This window comes from Ostrea edulis, chromosome 8, assembly GCF_947568905.1.
Source record: "Ostrea edulis chromosome 8, xbOstEdul1.1, whole genome shotgun sequence".
NCBI classification, from domain to species: Eukaryota; Metazoa; Mollusca; class Bivalvia; order Ostreida; family Ostreidae; genus Ostrea; species Ostrea edulis.
In genome coordinates this window covers 6,116,280-6,130,200 of record NC_079171.1, presented here as the reverse complement: position 1 = coordinate 6,130,200, position 13,921 = coordinate 6,116,280, and the positions used below count along the sequence as shown (strand labels likewise).

Below are 13,921 nucleotides of genomic sequence, written 5' to 3'. Positions count from 1 at the left end.
TGAATGTAATAAAGCAATTACTCGCTGTTAAACACTAATGATGAATGTAATAAAGCAATTACTCGCTGGAAAACACTAATGATGAATGTAATAAAACAATTACTCGCTGGAAAACACTAATGATGAATGTAATAAAGCAATTACTCGCTGTTAAACACTAATAATGAATGTATTAAAGCAATTACTCGCTGGAAAACACTAATGATGAATGTAATAAAGCAATTACTCGCTGGTAAACACTAATGATGAATGTAATAAAGCAATTACTCGCTGGTAAACACGAATGATGAATGTAATAAAGCAATTACTCGCTGGTAAACACGAATGGTGAATAAAGAAAACTATATTATGGCTAGCTCTAACTAATTCAGTCAAAATATCAGAAAACATTAGATATTGTACGTGTTTGTTTAAATCAATATTGGTTATATCTACAATATAGAAAACATTAGATATTGTCCGTGTTTGTTTAAATCCATATTGGTTATATTTACAATATAGAAAACATTAGATATTGCCCGTGTTCGTTTAAATCCATATTGGTTATATTTACAATGTAGAAAACATTAGATATTGTCCGTGTTTGTTTAAATCAATATTGGTTGTATCTACAATATACAAAACATTAGATATTGTCCGTGTTTGTTTAAATCAATATTGGTTATATCTACAATATAGAAAACATTAGATATTGTCCGTGTTTGTTTAAATCCACATTGGTCAAGTCCATGATAAAGAAGGCATTAGACACTGCGAATTGTTTACTACATGGAGGTGTGAAATCTTTTGTTTATCATACATACATGTTTACTACATGGAGGTGTGAAATCTTTTGTTTATCATACAGAGATGCTTACTACATGGAGGTGTGCAATCTTTTGTTTATCATACAGACTTGCTTACTACATGGAGGTGTGAAATCTTCTGTTTATCATACATACATGCTTACTATATGGAGGTGTGAAACCTTTTGTTTATCATGCAGACTTGCTTACTACATGGAGGTGTGAAATCTTTTGTTTATCATACAGACATGTTTACTACATGGAGGTGTGAAATCTTTTATCATACAGACTTGCGTGTAATGCACGTACACCGGCTTCTTTAGTTTACCTGTGGAGACCTTCCTGTATAAAATCCAGCATGTTTGGGTTTTATTACGCAATATAAACAATACAAACAAGAAAAGTCAGCTACTTTTTATGCAATCCTTGAGTCACATTTATTCTAAAATTTGAATATCACGTAAATAAAACTGTCAATGATGACAATGGCGGGATTCCTTTACCTACAATTAGGTTAATCAGAACGAGTCTCCGTGGTGAAGCCCACGGTGGAGAACGCTGGTTCCTTTAACTAAGTACGCAATAAAGTCTTTTTAGATTAATTAATAATGTGTAATTATAATAAACATATTTAACTTACTATGTAGATAGATATTAATAAATAATATGTAATTATAATAAACATATTTAACTTATTATAGATAGAGATTAATTAATAATGTGTAATTATACTAAACATATTTAACTTACTATGTAGATAGAGATCAATTAATTGCTTGTAATTATAATAAGCATATTTAACTCACTATATATAGAGATTGATTAATAATGTGCAATTAAAATCAGCAGGTTTAACTTACCGTAGATAGATAAAACACACATAGGAAGAATTCTGCACTTTATAGCCATTCTGTCAAAGAGACGTTGATTTAAATTCTAAATACGTAAATAAAACTATTCATATTTATGTCGTACACAAACCGGAACTCGTCACGGGAATTCCCCTGCGATCAGTGTGAGATAGGTGTGTTCTTCGTCATCGACCCGCTTGTTGTCTAACAGATCACGGTGTATATTTCCACTACATGAAATACCTCTCAGTATTTTTCCCAAACAAGTGTACAATTTACAGTGCTTTAAGGATGGTTCAGCTACTATGTTTCCCCCTATATTTCTCTGTATAATGTTTCTACACAGTTAAACTGGATATTTTACAATTACACCTGTGTAGATCTTGAGGGTGAAATACAGCGTGTGATTTGAAGCAAAACAGAGTCTCTCTGTTTATATACCCTCTTTTCCCCAAATGACCCAATGTAAAGAGATTTAAAAACTTCTCTCTTTTTTTGTGAAGAATATGCAAGAAAATAATCTTACACCTTTAGTCCTGATTGGCAGTTTAAGTGTTATTGTAACTGTCGGTAGTTGTGGTTGTTTTGGTTTCTTCGTGTGTTTTTTTTTTTTTAAGATTATGAAAATTAATTTAACATCTTTAGTCATGATTGACATATTAAGTGTTTGTTGTCCGTATTAAATTCCCATATCGTAATAAATCAGATAATGTATGCACAGATACTGGCGTACAACTGTTAAACAACAGGCTACTAAAGTAGGGGGACAACTAATAAAAAAAATAGTAGGCTCTGTTTTTTCAATAATCTAAACTGGAAATAACTACTTCTCCTTTTCTGAGTAAAAAAAATAACTTAAATTCAAAAGACATTTAAAGACAACATGATTAATTATGAGTTTGTTTTGAAAACAAGAATGCGTAGATCGGGGATTATGTTTATTTGCTTAAGCACGAGTCTCCGTCCTTCGTCCAAATAAATCAAGATACATGTACATTGAAATAAATAAACAATAAGTTTTTTGTATCAGGAACATCACTTGAACTTCACCATGTGTTGACATTGTCACTCTCAGGTCGTGTTCAAGAATTTATTTACACACCACAGTTTTTAAAATAATCTGCAAATGATGGTTCCGCTACTGGTGTATCTCCAGTTATTGTACAGGTATTTTACAGGTATTGTACAGTTATTGTACAGTTATTGTACAATTATTGTATTTTCATAAAAGGAAAAATCCACAGCTATGATACATGAAAAATTTAAATAGGGAACCACCTGGGGCCCGTCTTACAAAACAACTTACGACAAAGTTGCAAGTCTTGAATTGTATTACACAGTCATTACTTTGAATGAAGGAAGCGAAACTTTTCTAAGGGTTAATTTACAACATCTAAAGATAGATATTTTCATTTGGGGTGAATGCTCTCACAATAAACTGAAAAATTCCAGCATGTAAAGTTGGTCGTAAGTCATAAGTTCTTTTGTAAAACGCGCCCCTGGAACGTGTGCAAAAGATAGTTTCGAGTGGTATTGATTTTCAAAAACTATAAACAATGAATTTGGGACGCAGATTTTCAACATTGACCTGTACCTCTGAAACTGCCTGAAGAACTAACTGTAATATATAAACAAGTGCAGCGGTCAGCCGGGTTCGATCGCCGGTGGCCAGTTAGCTCAGTTGGTAGAGCACCTGACTAGAGATTCAGGGGGCCCGGGTTCGAATCCCGGTCTGGTCCGTTGCATTTTATCCCTTCCTGTTACATTTGGTGCCGTGGTCACACCCTGGAACTGACAGGTGAAAATGCCTGCCAGGGGATAAAGATCATGGGTTGATGTCTTCAGTCAGGTGTGAAGACATTTAAGGAGGCAGGAATGTAGCGGTCAGCCGGGTTCGATCGCCGGTGGCCAGTTAGCTCAGTTGGTAGAGCACCTGACTAGAGATTCAGGGGGCCCGGGTTCGAATCCCGGTCTGGTCCGTTTTATTTTCTCCCTTCCTGTTACACAATATATTCAGTTATTTTTTTAGACTGTAATTATAATTATAATTCATACATATACATACATATATGTTTGTATATTTGTATGATATATTTCATTTCAAATTCAATGTGTATCCTGTATGTACATTAAATAACTGTATCTCACTTCCATTCTCAATGTGTATCTTCTATATACGTTAGCTAACTGTATCCCACTTCCATTCTCAATGTGTATCTTCTATATACATTAGATAACTATCTCATTTCCAATCTCAATGGCTGTGTGGCTTGTGACTACATGGTGAGAATTCCATCGTCATCGAAATCAAGTTTTATTTGACTTGCCTAGATGGTCGAGCGGTCTAGCGCGCTGGTTACATGCTGCTAGGGGATTTGGTTCTGCAGATTGTGATTTAACCCCGGGTAGGGGCGGAAGTGAGTATTCAAATAAAATAAAAGGGAAATTGTCTGTACTTTATATAATCATGATCATTCTGTCATTCATAATGCGAAAACCCTATTGAATGCAATATCATGAGCTATGAGATGATCACTATTTGATGTCATGAGCTATGAGATGATCACTATTTGATATCATGAGCTATGTAATGATCCCTATTTGATGTCATGAGCTATGAGATGAGAGCTATGAGATGATCACTGTTTGATAACATGAGCTATGAGATGATCACTATTTGATATCATGAGCTATGCGATGATCACGATTTGATATCATGAGCTATGAGATAACTGTTTGATATCATGAGCTATGAGATAACTGTTTGATGTCATGAGCTATGAGATGATCACTATTTGATGTCATGAGCTATGAGATGATCACTATTTCATGCCATGAGCTATGAGATGATCACTATTTGGCACTATGACACTATTTGTTATCTCACTTTTTCATAGAATACCTTAAAGTCATTCGGTCATGAATTAAATTGTCCTATTAGCTGTGTATAATAATGCTGTGATCTACTGCTATCAAAAATTCCATTACACGACAGAAGGAATATCCAGTGCTGTCTTCTTGTTTGAGACAGATTGTTAATACAAGACCAGTATGCGTATATCAATTAACTAATTAACGACACTTGATCACTCCGAAGGAAATTACTATGTAAGGAAAATGGGGAAACAGGGCGAAGTTAAATTAAGAATTTCCATATGCAATTCGACCTTCACATTTAAACATCATTCACTGGGAAAAGTGAAAAGGATTTGCATGAATTAAACAAGTATTCATCATAAGGTTTATATGCACCACGGTGAAGCATGAACATATGTTTGGCCAAGGGAAACACAATACCCCGCTAGGTCACGTGACACCCGTCTGTTATTGCCGAGTGATATACTCTTAATTAATTGCAATTTTAACAAAACGGTATAAGGTGATCTGATTGAGTGTACGGACTATTCTTATCTATTCTTGATGTCTGCAGTTATATACAAGACAGAGTCTCAAGGAACAGAAAAGTATGTAACATCACTTAGCATAACTAAATATCAGTAACAACTAATATTCCGTAAATCATATACGGCTTACGGGATGCTTACTCCTCCTAGGCACCTGAGCCCACCTCTGGTGTGTCCAGGGGTCCGTGTTTGCCCAACTATCTATTTTGTATTGCTTATAGGAGTTATGAGATTGATCACTGTTCGTTATATTCACCTTGCATGCTTTCATTGTGCTTTTAAACTAGGTGTATGTTGATTTTATAATATACCATTACTGGAATCCTCGGTATTAATTGCACACTTGATACAGAGGAAAAAACAACGTGAAGAATGTGGTGAAGTAACCTTTAATATACACTGTTTGCTAGTTCTATTTATGTGAAACCTATGACCGCAATCGTAATTGCCCCAACTTCCGGTATAAGGGGAGTAATTGCAAAAAATGTAAGCCATTTTCACTTTACTTTAATAAAAGAAATGTATGGATATGGTAGGATTCAAACCCTTTAATTTATTTTTGAAATATTTTGCAAACAAAGTGCACCAATCCAGCTGAAATGCCGAGAAGAAGCCCGTGACTAAATATCACTTCTTGGCACACTGATTTTGACTACGGATAACTCCGTTTACCTGATCAAGATATAGGACTCACGGTGGATGTGACCGGGCGACAGGAGATGCTTAATCCTCCTAGGCACCTGATCCCACCTCTGGTATATCCTGAGGTCCGTGTTTGCCAAACTCTCTATTTTTATTCCTTATTGGATTTATGAGATTGATCACTATATTTTCCTTTCTTCAGGGCAATATCTGTATCCGTAATGAGAAAAAGTCCGGGAAACTGTTAAGACTTATTTTTAGCCTAAAAGTAGTTCAAAGATGGACCAATCAGTTGAAATGCAAACTGAACTTGTATTTCTTGTAGGAGTTATGAGATTGACTACTGTTCACTATCTTCACCTTTCAACCAAAAAAAAAAAAACCCCAAATTGGAATGTACGTCTTATTCAAACACTGTTTTTAAAATAAGTTTAAAAGACGTGTATTAACAAAAAATAGCCAAACTATTTCGATTTTAAATAAAGCTATACGCAATTGATATGTTTAGTGTTGAAATGGAGGGGTATCCAGGAATTTCAGAAAAACTGTCGAGCTTTCTTCTATATACTTTTTAAAAATGTGGCTTTGAAATTTTGTTTCACGAGGGTTTTTTTTTTTTTTTTTGTACATTTAAAAAAATCGAAACCACTCCGCTGATATCATTTTCAACTACACCTATACGTTAATTTTCCTTAGTTGATTTCTTGAGTGGTTTAGTCGGTAAGGTCGTCTACTTTTATATGTAAAGGTGGTTTTTTTTTAAACGACTGGGTTCAAATCCTTCACGAACACATTTATTTTTTTCATATTAAGTTTTACATTAAGATTTTTTTCTTAATTGAAAAATGCTTCTAGTTTTTATAAATGTTTCATGTCAAACCTTTGTTTATTACTACATGTGTGTGCCGAGTTTGAAATAAACTTCCAACCTGGACGTTGTTTAGTTTATGAATAGGACGCCGAATACAGCATGCGATACATGCACCTCTGTTTTAATAGTCAAGGTTACTAGCGATAACTTGTATGGTTCGCGGAGTGAAAGTTGTTGACAAAGGCATGATGCCTTTTACAAAAAACCTTTTTGAATTTTGCAAAGCTTTGGAAGAAAACCTTTAAAGCCGAACAAGATAAATAACTGTTAAACAGTTTGAGTGGGGATGATATGTATTCCAATAGCAAAGTGCTATGGTGAATCGATTTTTACAGGTGCATGTACTTCGAATTATGTTGAACTTTTTAAATGCGTATTAAACTTTCCATATTTTGTTTTGTGGTCAGAGTCATGTAAAGTTGCCAACAACTGGCTCTGGAAAATAATAGCTTTTAGACTGTAGTAACATAGAATATTAAATATTTGATACACTTGTAACATGTAACCATATATATTGTATCTGATACTCGAAAGAAAAAAAGACAATTTAATTATCACGATTTCAAAAATTATGTTTAGACTACATGAATAATGTACTGACACATAAAATGTAATAGGCTTGTTCTTAGTACAGGGAAATCCTACAGGTATGTAAATGGCAAATACGCAATACAATTATGAATATGGATGAAGGTCAGTTCTATGTCACGAGTGCTGGCACGGAGCTCCTATTAAGGAAAATTCCCGCTTCGGAGACACCCTCTTTCAGCCCAATATCTGTATCCGTAATGAAAAGTCTGGAAACTATTTGATGTACTTTCATTACTAATGTAGATGGACCAATCCCGCTGAGCTGCAGACTGAACCTGTATTCCTCTGAGAAGAAGCGTATGTGTAAATTTCAGTGCAATATCTGTATCTGTGATATAAGTCCAGAAAACTGTTTGACTTACTTATAGCCCTAAAGTAGGCCAAGGACGGACCAATCAAGCTGAAATGCAAACTCACTCTAACCCTTCTTGAGGGAGAGATTGTGACTAAATTTCAAAATTGTACATGCATCTGTTACGGAAAACATGACCTCGGGCGGATAGACAGCCAGCCAGCCAGCCAGCCAGACGCACGTAATGCGTCCCGTCTAATGACGAGCATGTATCATGGTACTGAGGATCTATTCTAACCCCGATCTCCACCGGACCCTATCAATATGAAAATACCAGGTGCCCATCTTCATATGGTGAGCAATGTTACAAATTTGCAAAAACAAAAGTACATGCACTAATTTCTTAGAACATACACGGACAAAATCATGTCTACAGACAGACGGACATGGTGATTCCAATATACCCCCACACTTCCGTTTGCAGGGGTGGGTGTTAATTATCAGCCACAATAGACTTTTTTCTTTAAAAAAGAAAGAAAAAAGTCAACTCCTATATAAAGGGCTATTGAATGATTTCCTTGAAAACTCAAATCCTGTATAGGATTCGAAATTAAGAGAAATACAAAAGTCCTGACCCCTGAACATACCAGAGGTGGGATCAGGTATCATCTTGTATGTAGTCTGTCCCTTGACCTCGTGATCTCAAAATCATACAAGTCTTCTACTTTTTAGGCAGAACCAGACTAATAAGCTTGACGTCAACGAAAGGGTTCTCCAGGAAATTGAGCAGATCGCCATATTGGACCTTGACCTTTTGACTTAAAAACCAATAGGGACCATATATTCATAAGGGGAAACCAGTACACGTTGTTTGTCAAGCATGGTTTTCAAGATATAGAACAAACACATGGTTTACTGTCTGACCCACCATCAGATGCAGACCGATTTGCCCCTTATTTTCTAGAGGGCACATAATTTTTAGTCTGTTACGGGGGGTTAAGTGTTTAGCTTGCAAAAAAGACATTAGAGTCCCGATATATACATGTAAGTATGAAACCTATTGTCCTAAATGGAACGGGTTTTTTCCTGAAAAAAAAGTTTTCTTTTTACATAAAAACATGGACGCTTGTGATACTGTTTGAATTGCAATCGTGATCAAACGTATCGCAGTTTCCATCTTAAATATCCGTTTTTAGTCGAATGAGAGAAGCTATGCTGTGAGTGGGCCATACATGACGAATGAGAGACGCCATGCTGTGAGTGGGTCTTACATGAGAATGAGAGAAGTTATGCTGTGAGTGGGTCATACATGACGAATGAGAGAAGCTATGCTGTGAGTGGGCAATACATGACCAATGAGAGAAGTTATGCTGTGAGTGGGCCATACATGAGAATGAGAGAAGTTATGCTGTGAGTGGGCCCTGCATGACAAATGAGAGAAGCTATGCTGTGAGTGGGTCATACATGACGAATGAGAGAAGCTATGCTGTGAGTGGACCATACATGACGAATGACGATGTAGTAAGCCGTGTGCGACTTCCCCTAAATATTTTTTCCCCCACATTCCAGAAATATGTCATTTTCTACCCACATTCTATTACATTAACTGCCAAATTGTAGAGGTGCGCGGTATTACCGGTATACCGGTATGTTTTCGCTACCGGTATGTACCGCGGTGCACGAGGCCAAATACCGGTATGTTCAAGTCCGACAACTCTTAACAAAAATATAAAATGGAAACAAAGCATAGATATAAAAATATACAATATAAAATCTAAATATATCTATACATTAAAAAAATAAATATTTATTAAAGAAACAAACATCAACATTTGTATACGTTGTGACTCACTTTATTTACATTGTCTCTTCGTCATGATGTAATGAAAGGTATGTCTAACTACAGTACACAATCGGCAATACGTATCAAGTATTTTAAAAAATAAAACGATTTGATTTTTAATAAAAACATATCAAAATTTTTAAAAACTGATAGAAATAAATTTCATTTCAATAAGAAAACCTTTAATATTTGGTAGACTATAAAATTGTTTTTATGTTGTATGCTTTATGCGGGTCATATACCGTTCCCGCCAATTAGGCAAACCCCGAGTAAAATGGAAGTAGCAGACACGGATTTTGAGATCGTACCAAATAAAAGAGCAAAATCCTCAATTTGGAAACAGTTTGGTCTGAAGAAAAGGAAGTCAGATGGAAGGATTGAGGAAAGTGTTGCGATTTGTAAACTATGAGACTCTGTGATCAAGTGTGCGGGAGGTGGCACTTCTAATCTTACAGCCCATTTACGCCGTCACCATCCACTACAAGTTACAAGTACTACTACAGCTACCTCTGAAAAAAGTAACGCCGCGTCCCATGGTTTTCAGCCACAATCTCTGACTGTAGCTGGGATGTTCGCTAATAGACAGCTTTATAAATCTTCATCACCCAAAGCAGTGGACATTACGCAAAAAATTGCTAAATTTTTGGTCAAGGACCTTAGACCTTACAGAATGGTTGACAGCCCAGAGTTTAGAGATATTGTCAATGCATTGGACCCGAGATACCAAGTTCCATCTCGAAAACAATTTAGTGAGGCCATCATCCCTAAAATGTACAACGCAGTGAAGGAAAATGTACTAAAAACCTTGTCATCAGCAACACAGGTAATTGTGATAAGATATTTTATTTTGTCATCAACGACACGGGTAATTATGAAAAAAAAAATATTCATTTTTGAGATAAAGTAACACTTAAGAAAAAGAAAATACATAGTCACTATACACACATTTTAATTAACACTTTACGACAGTGTATGTTTAATGTTTATATTGTTTACCGAGTTCATAATTACAAAAATATATTCTGAATTAATTAAGGTGGCAATCACTAGTGATGGATGGACCTCGAGGTCAACCGAGTCATATGTCACTGTCACGGCAACCTTTGTTGATGCAAATTGGGAGATGCAGAATTATGTTCTTCAAACCAGGCCCATGCCAGAAAGTCATACAGGTTTGTTGTTTTAAATTTCATATTACACAATGTATATTGGATGATATTTCCTTGACCCTTGTGTAACTTACTTATATGAAAAATTAGAGAATTAGAAATCGATGAAATAAGAAAGTAATAATTTAATTAATTTTGAATGTATTTTACAGCTGAAAATGTGGCATCTGTCATCAGGGAGGCCTGTAAAGAATGGAAACTTCCAAGTCCTCTTGGTCCTCCGCCACTGGTGTCTGACAATGCAGCAAATATGTTAAAAGCAGGGCAGATAATTGGGTGCATTCACATAGGATGTTTAGCTCACACTCTGAATTTAGCAGCACAACGTTCCCTGAAAGTGAAAACTGTCTCTAATCTGTTGGCCCGTATCAGAACCATTGTTGCATTTTTTCATCGCAGCACTGTGGCAGCATCAGTTTTAAAAGCCAAGGCAGAACTGTTGACTATCCCAAACCACAAACTCAAAATTGATGTGTGTACCAGATGGAATTCTACCTTTGATATGATTGAGAGATTTCTAGAAATGCAGGCTGCTGTCATAGCTTCACTTAGATGCAAGGAATTATCACATATTAAGAACAAGGATATAAGCAACCTAAGTGATGAGAGTGTCTCTCTGGCAGAAAACATTGCAGCTTGTTTGAAACCCTTAAAGGACATGACCACTATGCTCTGCACTGAATCCACTCCAACTCTTTCTGTGATTATGCCACTTCATCGACAGCTCATCACCAACATTCTAGTCGCAAAAGAGGATGATTCCCACACAGTTGTGGAGATGAAGAAGCTTATGAAAAATGATTTGGAATCAAGGTATGCAGACAAGAAAGACTTTCTCAACATGGTGTCAGCCATTGATCCTCGTTTTAAATCTTTACCATATCTCACTGATGAAGAAAAGACAGATGTGTTTGACCATGTCACGCAGGAAGCAGTACGTCTAGCAGGAGCCAAATTGAAACCATTTGTTGTGAAAACAGATAAAGAAGATGAAAGCACATCTACGATTGTTCAGCCTAACTTGCCCTTATTGCCTGCGCTTCCTGGTGATTCAGAAATTCAGATTAAAAATGAAACAGTTGTTGAAACCAGCAGCAAGACAGGAACATTTGCAGATTCCTCCTGTGTCTTGCATGACATTTTGGGTGATGTATTTGTTACTTTAGTAGAGCCACCAAAATCATCCCTTGAGTTAGTACAGATGGAAGTCATCAATTATAAGAGTGAGCCATCAATTCCACTAAAGGCCAATCCTTTAAACTGGTGGCGTGACCACAAGACCAAATATCCACAGCTGTGTGATCTAGCTAAATCTTTCCTCTGTATCCCAGCCACAAGTGTGCCTTCAGAGAGGGTGTTCTCAACTGCAGGAGACATTATAACTGCACAACGGGCTAACCTTAAAGGAAAGCATGTGGACACTCTGATCTTCTTGAAAAAAAATATGATATAAGATCATATAGATTTAAAACAGTTCAATTAATCCATCCATTTACCAATGTTCATTGTTTATTATAGTTTGTTACTTTTGCGGGTTTTTTTTATATTCTTTTGTTTATAATAGTCATTCCTGTTGATTCTAGTCATGATACAGAGACACTGCTGTATACTAAGTATATACTATATACTTACTTTTATGTTGTTACTGGTTTCAAAATAAAATTTGACATTGAATATATTTCTCTTTTTATATTGCATCGAATAAATTAAATACCATTTGCAATCAATTAACTATTACCTGCTAATTATATACAATGAATCACAACTAAAAAACGATAAAAATTAAATCATATTACTTAAAGGTAAAATGTGCGGTATACCGTGGTATGTACCGCGGTATTGTGCAAATACCATGGTATACCGCGGTACTTTTTTTTTGGCGGTACCCAACCCTCTCGTAAAACAGACACACTTTGTTTTTGTGTGTGTTAAATATCACTGCATATACATATATATGAATAGAATAACAAAAGCTTTGTGAGACATTGTTATGAGACTGTATTCTCTGATCTTATGTGATGAAATTTAAATAGTACAGTAATTACGAAAAAATTTATTGTCTTAATTCATATAATTCTATCAGCTGAAACAATTAACTTCCGTTTCGTCTTGAATGAAAGAGTTTATCATTTACGTCAAACTTGAGAAGTTTAAACAATACAGAAAAGCTAGATAGCTCCACAGGCCAAATAGCAATATTGTACACAATGAATGACAATGTTGTACACAATGAGTGACAATATTGTACACAATAAATAACAATATTGTACACAATAAATAACAATTTTGTACACAATAAATAACAATTTTGTACACAATAAATGACAATATTGTACACAATGAATGACAATGTTGTACACAATGAATGGCAATATTGTACACACTGAATGACAATGTTGTACACAATGAATGGCAATATTGTGCACATTGAATGACAATGCTGTACACACTGAATGACAATGTTGTACACAATGAATGACAATGTTGTACACACTGAATGGCAATATTGTACACAATGAATGGCAATATTGTGCACAATGAATGACAATGTTGTACACACTGAATGACAATATTGTACACAATGAATGACAATGTTGTACACAATGAGTGACAATGTTGTACACAATGAATGACAATGTTGTACACAATGAATGACAATGTTGTACACAATGAGTGACAATACTGTACACAATGAATGGCAATATTGTACACACTGAATGACATTGTTGTACACACTGAATGACAATGTTGTACACAATGAATGACAATGTTGTACACAATAAATGACAATGTTGTACACAATGAATAACAATGTTGTACACAATGAATGACATTATTGTACACAATGAATGACAATGTTGTACAAAGTAATGACAAAATTGTATGTAATGAATGACAATGCTGCACATAATAAATGACAATGCTACACATAATAAATGACAATGCTACACATAACGATAATGCTACACATAATGGCAATGCTACACACAATGAATAACAATGCTATTCATCAAATACAACACACTGCCTTTAACATTTTCTTGTTAATTTGAATAACAGCATGGTGGGCATATGAAACTTACATTACTCTATCATTATGCATTTTTGAGTACATAGATGGATACAGGAATCAAATTTGTATGATCAAAAGTGTGCGGCACGACTCCCATAGAAATGAAATGACAGAAGATCTGACTGTGAATATGCACATCTAGGGAGTATGACCTAATCAAATACAGAGTTACATAACTTTCTGTTCTGTGGTTTTAGAGGAGTTGTGATGACATAAACGGGACTGATGGGCCAGGAACATACCCTCTTCACGAATGGTAAAGTAAATCCATATCCACCACCACATTGTACATGAGGGTTGAAGAAAGCAGGATACCACCATATTCTTTCTCGTCACAGTCGTGTTTAAAAGTAAAACGCTTAAATATGAAAATACCCTCAATGTCCCTATAGAAGATTAT

At 35.4% G+C, this 13,921-nt stretch overlaps 3 protein-coding genes across 10 annotated transcripts in view; 1 reads left to right on the top strand and 2 right to left on the bottom strand.

The window, feature by feature from the left end:
- Positions 1 to 3,644, bottom strand: part of LOC125661149 (uncharacterized) — a 36,956-nt gene extending 33,312 nt beyond the window's left edge. The window contains exons 1-2 of one of the 5 annotated variants that reach the window (XR_008798189.1): positions 3,231 to 3,644; positions 1,646 to 1,695 (exon numbers count right to left, since the gene is read on the bottom strand). Coding sequence is in view for 2 of the 5 variants with exons in the window: in XM_056148051.1 (XP_056004026.1) it covers positions 1,646 to 1,694 (49 nt within the window). In the remaining 3 variants the exon portion in view is untranslated. The other 4 variants (XR_008798190.1, XR_008798188.1, XM_056148051.1 and 1 more) reach the window with 4 other exon arrangements.
- A 4,789-nt stretch (positions 3,645 to 8,433) lies between these two features.
- LOC125667645 (E3 SUMO-protein ligase ZBED1-like) lies at positions 8,434 to 12,119 on the top strand. Its single transcript, XM_048901233.2, has 3 exons — positions 8,434 to 10,102; positions 10,316 to 10,451; positions 10,601 to 12,119. Exons 1-3 carry the CDS (start codon positions 9,848 to 9,850, stop codon positions 11,899 to 11,901), a joined length of 1,692 nt encoding a protein of 563 aa, XP_048757190.2. The 5' UTR covers positions 8,434 to 9,847; the 3' UTR covers positions 11,902 to 12,119.
- Positions 12,120 to 12,122: 3 nt separating this feature from the next.
- The window catches only part of LOC125661140 (sterile alpha motif domain-containing protein 9-like), a 223,972-nt gene continuing 222,173 nt past the window's right edge, over positions 12,123 to 13,921 (bottom strand). For all 4 annotated transcript variants that reach the window (XM_056148030.1, XM_056148027.1, XM_056148031.1 and 1 more), the window contains one exon: positions 12,123 to 13,921. This exon is cut by the window's right edge and continues 229 nt beyond it. The gene's annotated coding sequence lies outside the window, so the exon portion shown is untranslated.

Coding starts and splice junctions, on each gene's coding strand:
- LOC125667645 (XM_048901233.2), top strand. CDS start 9,848: ATGTTCGCTAATAGACAGCTTTATAAATCTTCATCACCCAAAGCAGTG. Junction 10,103..10,315: donor CCTTGTCATCAGCAACACAG/GTAATTGTGATA, acceptor GAATTAATTAAG/GTGGCAATCACTAGTGATGG. Junction 10,452..10,600: donor CATGCCAGAAAGTCATACAG/GTTTGTTGTTTT, acceptor TGTATTTTACAG/CTGAAAATGTGGCATCTGTC.